The sequence below is a fragment of the Glandiceps talaboti genome, chromosome 7 (genome assembly GCF_964340395.1).
Source record: "Glandiceps talaboti chromosome 7, keGlaTala1.1, whole genome shotgun sequence".
In the NCBI taxonomy this organism is placed as follows: domain Eukaryota; kingdom Metazoa; phylum Hemichordata; class Enteropneusta; family Spengelidae; genus Glandiceps; species Glandiceps talaboti.
This window is the reverse complement of record NC_135555.1, coordinates 14500646-14520455: the sequence shown is the minus strand read 5'-3', so window position 1 is coordinate 14520455 and position 19810 is coordinate 14500646. Positions and strand designations below refer to the sequence as shown.

General features: G+C 34.5%; 2 protein-coding genes across 2 annotated transcripts; one reads left to right on the top strand and one right to left on the bottom strand.

Annotated features, from left to right (window-relative positions):
- Window positions 1-889: 889 nt before the first annotated feature.
- On the bottom strand, window positions 890-7121 carry LOC144437749 (flap endonuclease 1-like). Its single transcript, XM_078126764.1, has 11 exons — window positions 6963-7121; window positions 6253-6355; window positions 5565-5624; window positions 4922-5138; window positions 4089-4225; window positions 3647-3713; window positions 3117-3248; window positions 2577-2663; window positions 2272-2336; window positions 1810-1927; window positions 890-1395 (listed from the first exon to the last, which is right to left on the bottom strand). The coding sequence occupies exons 1-11, from the start codon at window positions 7042-7044 to the stop codon at window positions 1321-1323; spliced, it is 1143 nt and encodes a 380-aa protein (XP_077982890.1). The 5' UTR covers window positions 7045-7121; the 3' UTR covers window positions 890-1320.
- Window positions 7122-7440: 319 nt separating this feature from the next.
- LOC144437502 (putative ATP-dependent RNA helicase DDX27) lies at window positions 7441-19423 on the top strand. Its single transcript, XM_078126445.1, has 18 exons — window positions 7441-7530; window positions 7950-8144; window positions 8349-8595; window positions 9152-9270; window positions 9850-9955; window positions 10503-10676; window positions 11113-11263; window positions 11870-11969; window positions 12283-12424; window positions 12907-13043; window positions 13314-13412; window positions 13799-13881; window positions 14447-14541; window positions 16441-16647; window positions 17421-17491; window positions 18077-18200; window positions 18579-18675; window positions 19258-19423. Exons 1-18 carry the CDS (start codon window positions 7441-7443, stop codon window positions 19352-19354), a joined length of 2334 nt encoding a protein of 777 aa, XP_077982571.1. The 3' UTR covers window positions 19355-19423.
- The last annotated feature ends 387 nt before the right edge of the window (window positions 19424-19810 follow it).

Sequence of the window (19810 nt, the reverse complement as noted above, 5' to 3'; positions counted from 1 at the left end):
GTCATACAGTTTATTGTGTTGCTATACTTCCAATGTATTCATTACACTACCGTGTTACTTCTGTCTCCTTGTCTCCTTTCTGATAGCCCAGAGACTTTCGGGTTTTACTATCTCAAAATAAAGATAGGATAAAATAACAATTTGTATGGCACCAAAATCCAAAATGCCAATAAACTGCCATTGCGCTTCACAAAACATAAAAATGAAAACAAAGTTTGTCTATGAAAATACACAAACCAAAGATATCAAAACTACAAATTGTGCATTTTTGTGCTGTAGACTGATTACCCTCTCTCAGTTTTGTGCTGTGTTCGACTGTGAACACCTCTCCCCATCAGAAACCTACTATTCCCGTCAAAGTCTCTCCTCTCTAGTAGTACATGTAGAATCCTGTGTGTGGAGTTGACAGTAAGCTATTGCTCTGGTAATCCAGCCTTCGGTTTACTAAGATAGACGCAAACTAAATCTATTGTTCTACAATGAGTTAGATTACACAAGTGGGGGATTGTGGTTCTTCTGTTGTGCAATTCTAATCACCTTGTTATCAAGATAGTGTCAACATCGGAAGTCCCAATGCACTACACTGTCAGTTCATGGAACTTGAACTCCCCTACTGAGATTATAATTAAATGAACATCCAATCAATAGCTAATCACTGTTGTATCAACATGTTGACCAGAATAGTAATGCTCCAGAGCATAAGCACATTTGTAGATAGAGGGCGCTGTTCATGTTGCAATGTGTGCGTACACTAAGTTGCTGATGATCAGAGTGGACATCCAGCAAGAAGAACTATGTCAAAAGAACACACCCAAGACTTTCTAAATTACACTTTGTCTTTATTTTCTTATCAAATACAAAGAGAGTGTACAATATAGTGTAATAGCGTGTAAATGATGCTGATATGATCATACATGTATATGCAGCACTGAGAGATGAAAATTGTCATTACGAACTCTATGCTAAGGTTATAGTACTACCGAAACTAAAATTGGGAAACGTGATAATACTAACAATGTTACATTCATTCACCTAAAACTTAATTGGGGGAAGTCAAGTCAATGGTTTGAGGTATGGAAATGAGGGGAAACTTTACTAATTAGTGTAGGTACAAATTACCAACTTTCCAGCCCCCACAAAAAAAAAAGTCTCGCTATCTTGATGTCTGAATAATTTGTCAAAAAACTTAATTTTGTTGAAAAGCAGTGTCTATTACTTGAATCAAATCATTGGATTCTCTACAAAGGTCATTATCTACATGAAAAGATCAAATATTCTGATTAATTTGTTGATTGCTATAATTTATGAGACAGTCTCATTTTACTTTGGTTTCCTGAAACCACCACCTGATGTTTTCGCCTTTTTTGACTGTGGGCCTTTTTTACCAGGTGTATCCTATGGAAGAGAAAGAAATGAGTAAACATTCAGAAAACGTCATTTTTTTACATAAAATTTTGAAATTCTGTAATTTTCACGTTTAATCCTTGGCAAGGCAGCAGCATACATAAATATACTGTAGAGGGCGCTATATATTACCATCTGTCAAATCTAGAGCTATAAACAATATCTGGACAAGAAAACATTAATTTGTACATTCTGAATTTCTTGTGCAGCAAAAATAATTAACACAATTTCCATAATGTCGAACAGTGAAATATATAGACACTATGGAATAGTAAATTTGTAACAATAGCTACGTTTCATTTCCTCTATTTCTGATCACACTGACAAAATTACATTAATTACGCAGTCTGAATGGCTCTGAAACTGGGAGAATTATGTATCGTCATCCTCGGATTAAAAACCTACCTTTCTCTTTGTTGATGCTGGTGATGATTTTATCGTGAAGAAACTATCAAGTCTTCCTTGTGTTGAAGTGTGTCTTGCCTTTACTAATTTCTTGATTCCATTACGAATACGATCCTCACTGTATAAAGGAAACAAAATACAGTGGTATTGTCATTTACAAGGTAAGATGAATGTTAAAGTAGTCAACACCAAAATGTTTTTGATAAGTCTACATCAAAGCCATATACCAACTATTTATTGTGCTAATTTATATTTTCTATGTTCCCCTAGTCAAAAGTGATATGAGCGTCTGCACATGGATGTTTGTACAAAAAAATGTTTTAACCTACCGTTGTGTTGTTATGTAGCAATTCTGGATGTCTAAACTATATAAGTGTACATGTATGTACACCGAATTTCAAAATATCATTCAGTGGCTTTTTGATACAACCAGATATCATGTCATAGATAATTTGTACTCACCTGAAATTTTTTTTCTTCACCATATATTCCACCAATGGCTCCTCATCAGGTTCACCCCATTTAAGCTGAAACAATAATAACGCAATATGGAAAAGCATGTCATTGTTTCTACAGGTCTCCAGACTTTTTTCATGTCACAAATTTTCAACTACAAAATTACATAATGCAGAACAACATTTGTTTGAAATGCTACATAAGTAGGGCAAGGTATACACAAAACTGTGTAATACACAAGCAGGACGAAATATACCCCGTGCTTGCTGTGGTATAGTTATGTTAGTGTGGAATCTGGGAAACCCTCTTACCTCGACCTCTTTTCCTGAGGTCACTTCAGGTTTTTGGAACAACTGTCTTGCCTCTTTGTACAGCCAGTTTTCAGGTAAAGGATATTTCTGTAGTATGGATGAAATAAACGATCAGATTTTTTTTGTAAACAAATATATGTTTCAACCTTTTTATTATCAAGGCAAAGAACAATATATTCTATTTGACTTAAAGTGAAAGTAATGAAAACAAAATTATCTGTTTGTTCTGCCTGCACATATTGCCTGTATAGGACATTGCCGGGTCTTTGAAGCATGAAGGAGTGTGTACAGTGCCCTCTCTTGACAGAACCTAGAACAATGTCCGAATATGAGTCAGAGAGCATTTTTGAATGCAAAAATATTATTATTAATATCATGAAATATATGCTTTATTGTCTAGTCATAATATATATGTATATATGTGTATCTACTACATTTGATGAAATTCTAAGCATCATTTATTGATTCATAAATTCAACATATGAACATTTTTCTTTCGTAGGGCATTGTGTGTGAGACAACACAGACTGTATAGTTTACCTTTGTATCTAGGTGTTTAATGACCTCCTCAATGGATCTGTGCTGTTTGATGAGTTCTATGGCTCTTTTTGGTCCAATACCACGGATAGAGTCGCAGTAGTCACATCCCAGTAATATACACAGGTCAATGAACTAGAGAAAAATGAAAGTTGAGTGAATTAAAAAATAACTTGGCGAATTTGAATATTCAACCTGCCGATTCAAAGCCTGTCGCTCTAACCATTTACCCATCACAACGCCATTTAATCCTACTGCAATGTTAAAATGTAGCATGTGTCGTTTCTTATTAGTTTCTACCTGGTTGTATAAAACAGAGCCACTGAAAGGTATTTTGAAATCCACTGTATTTTATTCAAACACCTTTTGCCATCAATCTCATCTGGGAATAGATACACAATGTTGTCATTGATCCAAAAGTTTTCATTTAACATTCGCATATATCTCAGAATGACAAGTAACTGTATAATCAATGGAATAAAGAATCAGGCACAACAGAACTGCTTAAATTGTATATAAACCATAAAACTTACCTCGTCTTGGGACAATCCCAGTTCTTCTGTGACACGAGACAACTTATATTCCTGAATTGGCATTTTTCTGTTCAATAACAGAGAAAAAATATAATATGTGATATGTTTTCTGTGTTGTTAAACATGTATATACATACATGTCAAAACACTCTTCAGTTTTCTTCATCAGACACAATAAACAAATTCTTCACAACAACCCACCCTAATGTTTGAAGCCTTGTAAGTTTGTAAGACCAGGGAGTCTCTTTCTAAAAATAATCAGGAAGTTGTGATTATTCCCATTTTATATCCTACCTTCAAATTGTTGAAACTCTGATAAAACTATGGCATTCTGATATTTTCATGAACTTGATATCTAAAATTATGACATAACTTGACACAGAGTATAAGTGTCAGCTTGTTGTTGATAGTTTACTACAATAAACATTTTTCATGTATATACCTTGCTTCACTGAAAGTCAGATGTCTAATCATGACATCTGATCCAAATGTTAAACTGTCCATATCTTCCGTTGCCGTGGCAAACACTTTACCAGTCTTCACTAATTCTGCACACTGAGCTTCAGCTTCACAAGGAGCCTAGAAGTTAATGTATAAGACACAGATTACCTTTATTAGAATGACTAGATGGATGTAATGTATGCAATTTACTCAAGCAGTCTTTCCATTATTTCAGATAGAAGCATGATATAGTAATACTTGTCAGGCAGGCGAAGTTCATACTGCCAGCCCATAGGCAAAATATGAGAAAATGTCTACAACTTGAGAAAAGTGTAACTGCATGCTTGTGATAAACAGGAATGAGGCAAGTTTACCTAATTATGTCTTTGTTTAAGTCTTTCCTGAGCTCACTTCAGTCAAACAATTGCATCAGCGTTTTTTCGCAGGTTGTATTACATGTACCTTGTCTAAACAAAGACAGTGTTTCTTCTCTACTGGGACTGTCTACATTGTATGGTCAAAATTGCAATTTTTACAAGATGCTCTAAAAGTTTAACAATCTGAGTGAAAATACTAATTACAAATGTCACTATACAATGTCTACATTGACACGACATAATAAACATTTTATAGCCCCCAGCACAGTCGTTGTCACTTTAGATCAGGATATCATCCACCGCTCCTCACCTCTTTCAGCAGATTTACCATTCTACACATGCAAATGTCCACATTGTGACTGAAAATGAAATATATTCATGATATTTTTGCTAATTCTGTCAAATAAAATTACAGAAAACCTTAACCATTACTTGTTCCAATCTATAATTAACTCACATTAACGTACGGAATTCCCATTAACTTAAGGAGTTCTTTACATTCTTCATTGTGCTTGGGAGACACCTTCACCAATCTTCTCTGAAATTTGTTGATGTTTTCTGTCTCGCCTGCCTCTTCAGCTTTGGCAAGGGCTTTTTCTGCTTCGTCGCGTTTCTCTTTTCTCTTTGACAACTCTCCTGACTTCATCTCTGGTGGTTTACCATCAAACACATAGCTGCATGACAAAAGAATAGTTGGTTTTGAGCTTTCTGGCAAGTTTTTTCTCAGAAAGGGCATGAAGCCTTTGTATAATTTGAGTACATCTTCCTAATGACCTGTTTTCTAGTCTACAACTAGTATCTGTACTTGATCTCTAGTTCTTTCTATCTTGCAATAAAAGCTATTGTAAAATACAGTTATACAGAATATTTTTTTCTCATCTGCCTTTATTTTCACCTTACCCTTTTCAGAAAGATACAGATTCTGTCTACCTGAAAGCACCAGCAAAACATAAATTTTTTCTTGGTCTTGAATTATTTCTAACAAGTAGTCCAATAAAATTAAATGTTGTGCAATGTAGTTTTAATGTACAGAAAGCCATCTACAACTACAAATGTATATATGTGAATGCAGAGACCAAAACCATACAGATTATACTTACACAGGTTTAATTCCATTTTCCACCATTCTGATTGTTCTGTAAAACATACCCATCAAGTGACTGTGGAAACAAAAAATTATAAACTGCCTTCAGTCTTTAGTATTTTCCATCTGATATGGATGGAAGAATATTATGTAGGTGTGTGATTGAAAACTGCATTGCATCTTGACTGTAAAATTGATTATTTCCTAAACTGTAAAACAAATATGTACATGTATGTTGGATATATAGTGTCATTCCGTACTCAAATACCTTCCCGAAGAAGATAGGCCAATTCATGAGGGCAACCAGACGCAGGCTACATTTACCATGCATTACTGTGCATCATTTCCATATTTAACACATCACTGACGTATCGTACAGCAATTTCATTGCATTCAAAGTTCACCAAATATGTGTTCACTTACAACAAAAGCAAGTTTAGATCAACTCAGAACAATTTTTATCTGTTAACATTATAGGGTACTGTACAAATGAACAATGTTCATAGCAATTATGTACAACTTATGATCATTGCAATGGCACAACTAAATGTTACAAACTAACAATTCAACAGTAATCACTGATTCCTAAACATGCACTCTTCTTTATTTTCACTGCACATGGCTGTGTGAGCGACATACATGTATCTTCACGTCTGTTGTCTTACAAAAAGTTACGTCAGTTATAAGACCCTTTAATGATTCACCTTGTTGTATCTCCGTCCTCAGTTTGTAGAACATTGCCATCTTGTCGTACTGCTATCAAAAACTGATAGATACTCATGGATGCATCAATGGCAACTTTACGACCTTGAAGAATGGAAAACAATTCGATGTCACATAACCACAAATATGAACACAAAATGTTGAAATACAATACTGCTTCACTGATTCAAAAATTTGGATTTCTCATTTGTGAATACCAAGGTATATGTAACCATGGTTACTGTATCCATCAAAGAAAATAATATAATAACTTCCTTCTCTTCCAATTACTTGAGCAATTACTGCAACAGTTAATGAAAGAAAAACACATACGAATTAATCTATAATGCACAATAACAAAAGGATATTTTGTTTCTGTATAGGCTACAGCATGGAAGTAGAACACATCTGGGGTTCTACTTCCATGGCTACAGTAAAGAGATGGGAACCGCGCATGTGTATGTAATCATGTTGTGAAATAATCATCTTTGACTTCATATTCCAAAACAACATTGTTTGCAGAAGTAGAGATATTATTCCATGGAGTTCTTTCTGTCTCACTAATCACCAAAAGGTTTAATATTTTCAAATTTAAGCTAAGGCTGCATTATGAATTGCTGCTTGTGAAACGCCAATTCTTGACAATTAAAAAAAAAGTTGTTGTGCTTGTACTTCATGGCCAAACAAAGATTCACACTGTGTCACAGCTTACCAAAATAGTTCTTGATCTCGTGTTCTTTCACACCCGATGCTGCGCAATCCGCAATAACTTTGGCGAGCTGGTGTATACCCATCGCTGTATGACTAGAATGGAAAGAAACTTTTGGTAGAACGGTAAATAAATGATGATTCAGCAGACAAGCTCGGACAAGACGGCTGCTGGCGACAACAAAATGACTAATACGCATGGAAATCACCCGCCAAAATAGGGCTCATTTGACCGCCTAACTCGTTCAAAATTAGCGATCCCTCGTACAAAATATTCACAGTTCAGTAATTTTTTCGATGATCTGTTAAGGTCTGCTACCCCTAAATGGGGCACACATTTACTATACTATTAAAATATACGAGTCAAACCTTGTTTAATTCTAAATATGCTCATATATTATTCTTCATATAAATCCTACTAAGTTAGGTGTTTATATATTTGTTTGTTAGTCTTTTCATTCTCTTTCCAGTTATTTAACAAAATGGCGCTGTCCACGCTAGGCTTTATCGGTACTATCGAAGACGATGACGATGTACCTGTGGCTTCTGAGGAATCAGACACAGACGAGGAAGTGAGTTGAAACTTTTGGCTTCAGAGAATATTCATGCCAAATATTATACATCTTTATGTCGTCTACATCTCTGTTAGAAGAGTTTTGAATGTTACCACGTGATGTTTTTAAATACCGTGCACTGCACCGTACTGTCGCGTACACGTGTGTTGCGACCTGTCCAGCGAGAGAGAGAGATATATAAATATATATATATATATATATATATATATATATATATATATATATATATATATATATATATATATATATATATATATATATATATATATATATGGGTCACAAATACTAATAGAAATGAATGGAGAATGAGAATTGGATGATCTCAGGATATGTGCATACAACATACATTTGGTCACATTCATTCATTCATTCATACATTGCAATACGTTTTAATTCACGAAATACATTTCTTTCAGGCAAGTTTGAAGCCAACAAAGAAACGACAGAAGAAGAATTCAGACTTTGCAAGTGGATTCGCATTTAATGAGAAAGGATTTGATGATGAAACATTATGGAATATCGACTCGTATATACGCAAGAAAAAAATGACATACTCTTCCTTAGATGAAAAGATTGCAAAGATGAGAAAGGAAAAAAAGGTATGTTTAAGTGTCCTCGGTGTGAATTTACAAAGTTGTATAATTTGATGGTTGTCGCAATTATTTTGATGCTTCTTGTATGAAGATGCCTCATAAAATATGCTTGCGTCTTACCTATTCTGTAGTCAAAAAGTCCTTGGCCTAGGGAGTCTTTTGCATGCAAGGTCTACATTAACAATCAAAATAATGGATAATATCTCATCGTGACAATTGCAGAAAAAAGCAGTAGCTAATGGAGAAGCTGAAGAAACCCCATCAAAAGAAAATACTGAAGAGATGGAAGAGGGTAATGCTGCTGAGGTCGAAGACAACAGTGACAATGATGAGAAAGAAGATGAAGATGAGATGATGGAGACTGATGAGGAAAGTCTGTCAGATGATGAACTTGAAGCTGATACACTTAAACTTAAAAGACAACACGAGAAAACATTAGAAAGAATGAAGAAGAAGAGAAAAAGACAAGGTACGCTTGAATGTATATCAGAAAACTTTCAACAACTTCTATGAGAATGTCCGCAGTCATACATACAGCTTGGTTGAATGAAAGAAAATTGTAGTCAAAATCTTGCCCAGGGACTGGTGCAATTCAGAACATTCTCCTTTCACCTTTCCACCATCACAGTGACCCCAATTACAACCCCCTAGAAACTTCATTGTTGATCAAAATCACTTAGTAATGAAATTCTGAAAAGACATCCTACAATTGCTTTGTAAAGTTCTGTTACACTTGAACATAAAATATAGCTTACAAGTGTTTCTAATGTTCTGTTACAATGAATTCAAGATTAAGCTTGTGTTCATAATGTTTGGACATTTGGCAGCACTGTCTGTTGCCGTACAGTATACACATATATACTGGTTACTGTGAATGATTTGATTGGCTTGGACTTGGAGTCAAGTACAGTGTATGTCACATGTCCATGAAATCTTCTATTCACTTATATCATTTTCAAATTTCGCAAAATGTGATAAACTGGAAAAATGTGTTACTATTCTTTATCCAGAAGAAGAAAAGGAAGAAAGTGACTCAGATCTAGATTCAGACAAAGAAACACCAGAATTGCAATTCCAAGATGCTCCTCCTCTGGATGAATCAATGAGTTTTCAGGAGATGAATCTATCAAGACCTCTTCTGAAGGTGAGAGAACCTCAGTCTTCAGTAGACTTAACAGTACAACAGAATCTCCCAAAGATGTGACACTAGTGTCCAACAGTATTTTGGCTAAGGTTGGGGACCCCAGTAACAGAATGGTTGAATATGTAAAACTGGCAGTTCCCAGTACATTACGGTTAATGTGCAATGTATCATAATTTGGGTAGATTTTAACAGCTTACCGCCCTTAAACAAAACACTGGACATACAGATTAAAGTGTCGCAAACTGAGTTTATACTCTCTATGCTTGTGAAAGTACAGCCACAGAGAGCACTGGAAGCACTTATTCAAATATCCTGTGTATGTCAAACTACACTTACCACCTATCATGGGTTTCTGTCATAGAGAATACTGTAAGCTCTCATTCAAATGCCCAGAGTATACCACACTTGTGCATGACGGAGTTCTGTTATACTATGCAGCAAGTATGACACTCAATAAACTCAATTCAGCTTATGCCACATCAACACAAGTGATTCATAAGCAAACTTTGGATGTTGTAAGAGCTCAAGAATTGCTGAGTAAACTTCTTCTTTTTTTAATTTACGCTTTATTCATTTCAGGCTATCAATTCAATGAACTTTATTCACCCAACTCCGATTCAAGTAGCAACCATACCAGTAGCTCTACTAGGTAAAGATATATGTGCATGTGCTGCAACTGGTACAGGTGAGAAATTCTAAACAATTATATTTTAAATGATAAATGTATCGGGTATTATGCTTTGTCACCAGATGGATTTGACTTTGACAGTTTGACATATGTTATATAAAAAGTAAAATGGGTAGACTCTGTTTTCATTGTTTCTTTACTTTGTATTTCCTTTTTACTTTAAGAACTTGAACAGCATCATTTATAATCTTCATGTTTTCAAGATCAAACAGAATTCAGATCTGTTCAAACAAACATTGTGTCTTGATTGACCCTTCCAGTGTGAACAGAATGATGGTTTTGGAGTTTGACTCTATAGAAATTCTTTTTGATTGTATGATTGATTGATTGATTGATTGATTGATTGATTGATTGATTGATAGACTTATTGGTTGATCGATTGAGTGATTGATTGGGTTCTCAGTTTTGATGGCATGCAGACAACTTTCCATTCACTTTTTTCTTCTCAATTTTACCTTGCTTTACATTACATGTACTTAAGTTTGCGTGACAGTTTTGTTATACTGCACACTTGTAATAATAAACCCATGTCATTGTATCACAGGTAAAACTGCAGCATTCATGTTACCGGTACTAGAGAGATTACTATACAAACCTAAACAAGCAGCCATGACACGTGTGTTAGTATTACTACCAACAAGAGAGTTGGGTGTGCAGGTATTTAATGTCAGTCGACAATTGGCACAGTTTACCCACATGGATATCTGTCTCGCTGTGGGTAAGTATACGTCAGTCGTTAGATCTCGCTGCACATGTGTTATATAATATACATGTATTTTTTACATACTTTGTTCCCCAATATAAAGTTTATGACAATATAAACAATTGGGACGTTCAGTTCTGATGAAAAAATTCTTTGGGGGAAAGGGAAGTGAAAATTCTTTGTCAAGCAACTAGTTCAGTCCTGTTGCCTGTCTTTGAAATTACCACTTTGAAAATCTTGGATGCTGAGTTAATGAAAACTGTAAAAGGACAAAACAATGGTAAAATAATGGCAAATTTGATTTGTTGATTTTGTCTCTTATAATAACAATATTGCATTTATTAATTTCGGCAAAGTTAGATGTGCTCTATTGCAATTACCACTATTATTACAAAAAGTGACAAATTTACATTATGTTAAATAGTCTATGTTTTTGTTTTTGTCACCTTAGGTGGACTTGACGTCAAAATTCAAGAAGCAGCTCTTCGACAGAATCCTGACATTGTCATAGCAACCCCGGGTAGATTGATTGATCATTTGCATAATGCACCATCATTTACTATCAGTAACATTGAGATCCTTATACTGGATGAAGCAGACAGGTAGGGAGGAATAAACTATTGTGATAGTCACTCTTGATCCTATCACATATTACACCCCATAGTCTGGTTATCAGAAAAACAAAAGATTAATATGGTCTGGCCACTGGTGAGGTTTCTGGAAGTAGAAGAACATTTCATCCCAGTCTACTTTCAAATGCTGTCATTGTCAAACTACTGACAATATACCATAGTGTGGTTATCAGAAAGACAAAAGATCAATATGATTTGGCCACTGGGGAGCTTTTTGGCAGCAGAGAGTGTCATTCTAGCCTACTTTCAAATGCAGTCATTGTGGCACTTCTTAAGTTTAGTACACCATAGTGTTGGCCACTAATGGGGGGGAGCAACTTTTCACCAAACAGGGAACAGGGCCATGATAATTGATATCTCTAACCTCCTCAGAAAAAATTGGCAATTCTCTGTGTTTCACAGTAATATTGATAGTATTCTTATTCTGTTTGAGATGATGTAATCATTTGGAACTGACAGAGTTATTTTTAGGTACACTTTGTCGGCTACTTCATAAACTGCTACATGTATGTAATTGATATCCACTACCAATATTTAGCCCACATTTTCCCTCATCTTCATTTTATCTTCATTCAGAATGTTAGATGAGTACTTTGAAGAACAGATGAAGGAAATTATTCGTATGTGCTCCATGAATCGACAAACGATGTTGTTTTCAGCTACAATGAGTGATGAGGTAAGTTTATCAAAGCGTTTGCATTCTTACAGACACTGAACATTACTGCACAAGTAGTTGGTGGTGGTGGTGGTGGTGGTGGTGGTACATACATGTACCATAATTTTGCTAGTGCTTGGTGAAATGCTTTGAGAACTCCTTTTAGATGCTATCTTTTCCTGTTTCATGCACATTGACATTCTAGCTCTATCCATAGACATGAAAACCGATGTGTGATATAACATCATCATGCCTAATAAATGTATTTTATGTTGCGAAATGCTAATAATTTATTTTTTTTTTTTTTTTTTTCATTTGAAATCCTTGCCTACAGGTAAAAGATCTTGCTGCAGTATCACTGAAGAGTCCAATGAGAATATTTGTAAATGAAAACACAGACGTCGCATACAATCTACGACAAGAATTTATCAGAGTTAGAGAAAGCAAGGAAGGCGATAGAGAATCCATTGTTGCAGGTAAACATTACATTGTGTATTGGCCAGAGATGACATATACCTTTTACTTACAGATAGAGAAAGGAATTCAAAGTATGCAAGATTTGAAAATGTTTGAAACCAGTTGATTACTGTTGGCATATATTTCTGCTCCGTGTTTTCTCCACATTCATTAGCAGTGATGTATACTTATTTTGGCCTATCAAATTGCTGCCATTCATGATCAAAAAGAGAGAAAAAGTCCACTGCAAAATCTTACAATCATAACTGGAATGACCAATATTATATAGATGATTGACAGGAATGTTATAACAATGAATAGCTGAAGTTGCTCCATGTATTGTACAGCACCCCTCTGAAATATATTACATGTGTATAGACAATGATTCTTTCTACTGCCTTTCTTGATGTTGCAATTACAATTTCTCTCGCAAGAAGAAAATGCCAATAATTTTATGCCTGACTTATCATGTAGTCGTACACTTTCTTCTTATTTGTCCTAGCACTTTGTAGCAGAACCTTCTATGATCATTGCATCATATTTGTACAAACTAAGAAACAGTGTCATCGATTACACATCATTCTTGGATTGCTTGGTCTCAACGTCGGTGAACTTCATGGAAATCTGTCACAAACACAGGTTAGAATATGTGATATCAGTCAGATTTTGCCATGCCTTTTAATTTTAAAATGTAAGAATTTGCTTTCAGTGTAGTTTTGGCTCTTTTATCAAAGTTTAAAATTGGAGAGAAAGTATCATAAATACATACTTATTCCTTCAGACATTGTTTTTATAATATGAGCTGTTATTCAGAAGCTCCTGGCCAATCAAAGTATCATACTGATGGAATGTTGTTAGGTATAGAACAAAAAATATCCTGCAAATCTCACCCTCTTTTTCTCCTTTTAGCGTTTGGAAGCCCTCAGAAGATTCAAAGAAGCACAGATAGATATTTTATTGGCTACAGACTTAGCAGCTAGAGGTCTGGATATTGAAGGCGTTAAAACAGTAAGTAGACTGTTTTCCATATGGGCATAGAATGAACATAGCCAGAGAAACCAACAAAACCAAAACTGCACTGATTCTCTTTGACTTACTTTTGAACATGTCTCTCATGCAGAAACCCCTGTAGATCTAAAGGTATACACTGCTCTTCTATGACCCACATCTCTGAACTTAATGATCTTTCTGTCAACTTGTACTTGGCTGTGTACAAACAAATGCCCTCTAGGGAGAAAGAGAATTAATTCTTTATATAAAACCAATTATTTACTAAATTGTTAAAATTAATACTGACAGTCAATACTCAAAGAACTGGCTGACATCGTTATATCAGTAAAAACTTCAACACTTGCGCAACTATAATAACAAGAAGTCCATTTTTTTCATTTCAGGTCATCAACTTCACAATGCCTAATACAGTCAAACACTATGTTCACAGGGTTGGTAGAACTGCTAGGGCAGGAAAGAGTGGCAGGTAGGGATGATGTTGGTCACTCTTGATTTCCTCACTAGAAAATTTATCATGATTTTAATTATTTTACTACTGTTTTATATTCATGGATTCTGGTAACGAGTAGTATAGACTTATTGCTACATATAATTTCCTGAACTTCCAAATCATCATTTCAACAGTCTTAGAGTTCTCCACCCAATATTGTGGTAATGAATATAGAACACTAAACCCCTTTCTCCCCCCCCCCCCTCCCTATGGCAATGTGTCATTTGGGTTTGTGCTATGCCCAAGTAAGTAAATTGCAATATTGAAAAGTGCATTTTTAGTTATAACTATAAAGAATACCAAGAAATTTGTCAAATATTGTTTCACCATTTAATATGCAAGACAAGCATTCATCGGAACATGACATGATGTTGTTTTTCAGACATCAGTCTTACTGTTAACTCACCTTCCCAAGAAAATTAGTGTCCTTTCTTTAGAATGTACATTTCTTATTTACCATGTAAATGTGTTCATAATTTATTGTTAGAAATACACACATTTTCTGACTCAATTAATGTATCCATCTTGTCCCATACTTCAGGTCTGTTTCATTGGTTGGAGAGAAAGAGAGGAAAATGCTGAAAGAAATTGTTAAGCGGGCAAGGAATCCTGTCAAGAGCAGAGTTGTACCTCCAGGTGAGGGATTAGTTTTTGTAAGATATAGTATGCTCCCTGAACAAAAGTAGCAAGGAAACAACACCATGTTGTAATTACTGAGTTACCCTATTGAAAAAATGAAAATTATACTCCAATACACAAGTGATGTTACAACAGTATCAATAGAGCCAACAGATTCCTTTTCGAATTGCTTTTTCGAAATTTCTTCTCGTCAGCCAATAGCTGCAAAAAGTGGATTTAGCAGTTTCTGAATCTTCTTCTGAAAACATCCTAGGAAGTACACTGCAGTAGGACAGCACAGACCAATGGTAACCAATAGACAATAATATAATGATAATGCTGTTTTTTATATATCGCTTTCCCACTCTGTGCTAGCCACTCTCTAACCATGTGACCATCATTACGCTTACAGTTATAACATTAACATAATACATATTATTACAACTATGGAATATAGAGCGTTGTGGTTGCTTGCATGAAGTGAGCTTCAAGCAGAGACAATTTAGGTAAAGACAACAAGATAAGTGACACAAAACAACAGCCGGTGCCTCTGATGTCGGTTGACAGAAAGCTTTATGACTTTGTTTATATCTTTCATGTTCTAAAATAAACTCCCATAGTGTTCTAGGACTGTTCATGCCATCAACGTGACTTCCTTTACTGCTGATAACATTAGATAAGATTGTACAAGACGCACCATAGCACATACCATTTCTTGGTAGGGTTAAGGTCTTTGAATTTTGAAATGTTACATCTTAATGTCGGTGAAATGAAACCGAGTGGTGTGTATTTTTGATTATGGAATGTTTAGTCTATTACAAAATAATCGGCAAGAAATAGCATTTATTACTTAGATACGCGTATATTAGTGTTATCAATGCCGACACAACACACAGCCAAAATGGAATGAGCGATTGGAAGAGAGATATAACTTACATATACCGACAACAAACTAAGGCCTGTACACCACACACGTGTTTGTACAGTCACATAATGTGTCGACCAGAATTGAAGTCATCTTTTTGCAAATCAGAGGAAGCAAAGATGTTGGAATTACATGTACCAAGCGAAGACAACAGTACTTGATTTGGTATAGCATGTTTACAGAAGGTATTGTCTACCCTTGCAAGTCGATGGGAAAGCCAGTCAATTATCTACATGTCGGACAAGCAGTTGAGCTTGAAATAATGATAAATTGGTAACATGTCGAGTATTTTTGTTCCAACTCTCACAACTTTTGAGCGTAAATTTACATGAACCATTTTCCGAGGGAGGACTTCATTTTGTAAAAGTAATGCTACTTGTGCGCCTGCTGGATAACAAAATAAATAATTCGAAGTACATGAATAGACAAAATAATAAAACCATTTCAATACTGATTTCAGTGATCAACAAATAACATGTTGTATGTATCTTGAATTATAATAAGATGAAGTTGTTACTGTTGTTGTTGTTGTTGTTGTTGTTGTATACGAAATTGTATTTAATATTGTACTTCAAAATGGTATGAGCCACACTGTCCCATTTGATCATTATCACATGCAGTGTCCTAATCAGTAAACAGAGTGTGTCTCCGGGGATCCTATGGTGTTTATACTTTGAAAAGTTACCGACACTGATTATATTGTATGTCTTTGCTTGAAACTTGTCTCATTCTTCATTGCCACAATCAAGCAACCGCAACGCTGTTATTTCCAAAGTAGAAACACAAACTTCACATGTGCTGCCTAATATTTTGAAAATTTGTTATCAACCTCACACAGAGACACTACTAATCATGTACATGTTACATTCTAATCATTTGCTTAGCTTAATGTATCATAATATTGATTCTACTATTTGTCTGTTTGGTCAATTATTTTCTATTTTACATTTTTGCATATTTATTAATTTTGTTGTTTGTTTTCCTATGTGCAGACATTGTTGGAAAGTACAGAGACAAGATAGAAAAGATGGAGGAAGACATAGACAAGATCTTGAAGATGGAGGAAGAAGAGAAAGAGTTAAGAGTATCTGAGATGAAAGCCAACAAAGTCAAAGCCATGATCGAGCATCATGATGAAATCTACAGTCGCCCTAAAAGAAGCTGGTTTCAATCTCATGTTGAAAGAATGGCTGAAAAAGGTTAGATGCTCAATATTGATAAGAAATTTTGAAGTTTGGAAACTGTGGGTACGTTTACCAAAGAGGTATTACGTAGGTGCTAAATTGTTAAACCCCCATGTTTGAATCCTTCAGTTTTGTGTTTGTGCTATATTATCAGTTTAGCCATAAGGATAACCATAATTGAATCATTCATATGTTCAGGACCAATCTTTTCTATAGATATGCCAAACTGTTTTCCACGCACAAATTTAATCCAAAACTGACATCATTGGTCTTTACCAGTTTCATGATTGTACCTTCAAGTACTAGTTCTTTTTTCACAAGTTTCTTAGTGTTTTCAGTCACTGTATTGCAAATATGATGTACATCAGATACCACATTTAAGAAAAGAATTCTCAAAGAATTGTCCAGTATCTCCATCTAAGTGTGAGCAGGAGAAAGGAGAACTTATAAGATACCTAGTGTCTGTCTGGCTATCTTCAGTCTAGTTGTCTGTCTGTCTGTCACCTGTCTGTATCATCAAGATCTCCAAAATGCTAATCTTGAGTCTGTCATTCTACTATTAATAGAAATTCTAGGAGACTGTGTGAAGGTTTGATTAGTCTTAGAGTGTAATGTTTGCATATTGATTAGCCTAATTTACATAATCAGTTCATACGTGGTGATAGCAACATCTTGCATCATGTTAAAAGAAGTGCTAGTGTAGTTCTAACACTATCACTCTACATAATTTCTGTTCGTCACTTTCTCAATTGTGATTACCTCAAATATTTATTTCATTCTTTTTACAGAAAAAATGAAATTAGGTGATTTAAGAGAAAGGCCTAGCAAAAAGAAGAAGAGAGAGAAGAAACCGGAAACAGTAATTATAATTATTTTTATATTGTCACACCTTAATATTAAAGTTCCTATTAAGTTATATTAGTGGCCACTGCTTCACTCATTGCCTTATTACATAAACTTCTAAGAAATATTTCATTTCTGTGACAATAAATTAAATGCGTCATCACATCATCTATTTACAACATGTTATTTTTTACTTTATATACAATGTATAAAGATAAATGATATTAAATTATAAAGTACACACACATACACACATACATACATACATACATACATACATACATACATACATACATACATACATACATACCGTACATACATACACATGTATGTATGTATGTATGTATGTATGTATGTATGTATGTATGTGTATGTATATATGTATGTACGTAAGTACGTACGTACGTACATACGTACGTACGTACATACGTATACATACACACACACACACACACACATACACTGTACATACACAGATACATGTACGTACGTACATTTGTACATACATTCACACGTGCACAGACACAGATGCACAAATGTAATTTTTTACCAACACACAAGAAATCCATCATATATATATATGCTTGCTGTATTGTTGCAGGCTGAAGAAAGAGTTCAATATGAACTTCAGAAATCTCAAGACTATGCCATCAGATCAGCCAAGAGGGCAGGCAAACCAAAGAAGATGAGAGTATTTGATGAAGACGCAGTCCCTCAAGGAAAGGGTAAGTCATTTAGAATCAAGATATGTCCCATAATAATTCTCAGTACCTGTAATAGCATGTACCATGTATTGGAGGTTCAAAAAAGAACAAGTAGGTCAACTTATTTTCATGCACACCTGTATTAATGCATGACTTGAGTAGTGTGTGGAGTAGAAGTCATGGTGCCCACCAAGAAATAGAAAAATTACTATTTTTATGGTACCCTATGTGGTAAATTCTGTGTTCTTAGAACTGAAAAATAAGATGTTCTCCTACAAGTCTATTATCTATTCCATATTTATGAAGATATCCAATTTTTGACAAAACTGTTTAGGTTTGAACATTCAGTACCCTGTTCACAACTCTGATCATATTGTCCTACGTACTTGATTTTCACAGGAGGGAAGAAGAAAGGCAAAATGGCTAACAAATCCTCCTCCTTTGAAAAGGAACTGACTAATACCAGTCAGAGAGCAGTTAAACAGTTTAGATACAGGTAATTATTGGTTTCTTGGAAGTGAATGATTCATCTGTTGGGATTGTCATATTCTTGTAGTGCTAGTAGAATGATTGTGAAAATCTTTGATAATGCTGATAGTATATGTTATTGTTTAGGCACTGCTAGAATCAACAGCAAGAATTGTCAGAATATTCATGGGAAAATGCAAGATTTGCATAGCTCGCAAACAATGAAATCAATAGAATATAAAAAGACCAACGTGTGTGTGCAAAAGAAAGTGTCAATAGCATGAGTAGGATCTCATTCGATTGATTGATTGATTGATTGATTGTATTGTATTGTATTGTATTGTATTGTATTGTATTGTGATTTATTAATTACTTTGTAATTGATTGATTGACTACATTGTGATTTATTGATTGATTGATTGATTGATTGATTACTTTGTAATTGATTGATTGGTTGATTGATCGACTATATTGTAATTGATTGATTTATTGCATTCTGATTGATTAATTGATTGATTGATTGATTACTTTGTAATTGCGTGATTAGTTGATTGTAATTGATTAATTGATTGATTGATTAATTTATTGATTGATTCTCTTCATCCAACAGACCATCACAGAAGGAGAAACAACCAGACAGAAAAGGGCCAAAGAAAAGTAAACCTGGAAAATTCAAATCAAAAAGCAGATATAAAAGAAGAAAATAGATCACTCAGATTTCCATATTTATGGTCTGTATTTTAAATTTCAGTCATCTATAGATCAGCTTCAACATCCCGAGAGAAATAAAATTATAATTATTCTTAAGTAATATCTTGTTCGTGGAATTCTTAAGTATGTTTTGGTCAATTGATAGTTTAAATATTTGTTCGTTGTTGAATTGTTTTTCCGTTTTTTATTGTACACAAAATTAAGTCAGGGTTCCCTACGGTCAAATTTACATTGCAATGACATCCCAAAAATTATGACATCAATAACTTAATTTGACCTTTACTGTCAGAGTACTGATCAATTCAGTAAAAGTTCATATATCATGGATATATATATATATATATATATATTACACATTATCTCGTTCTTTTCATCATGTACCTAATTAAGGTTGTATGAAAGCTATGTAAGTGAAAAACCCCAAAATTACTTAAAATTAAAATTACCAAAAT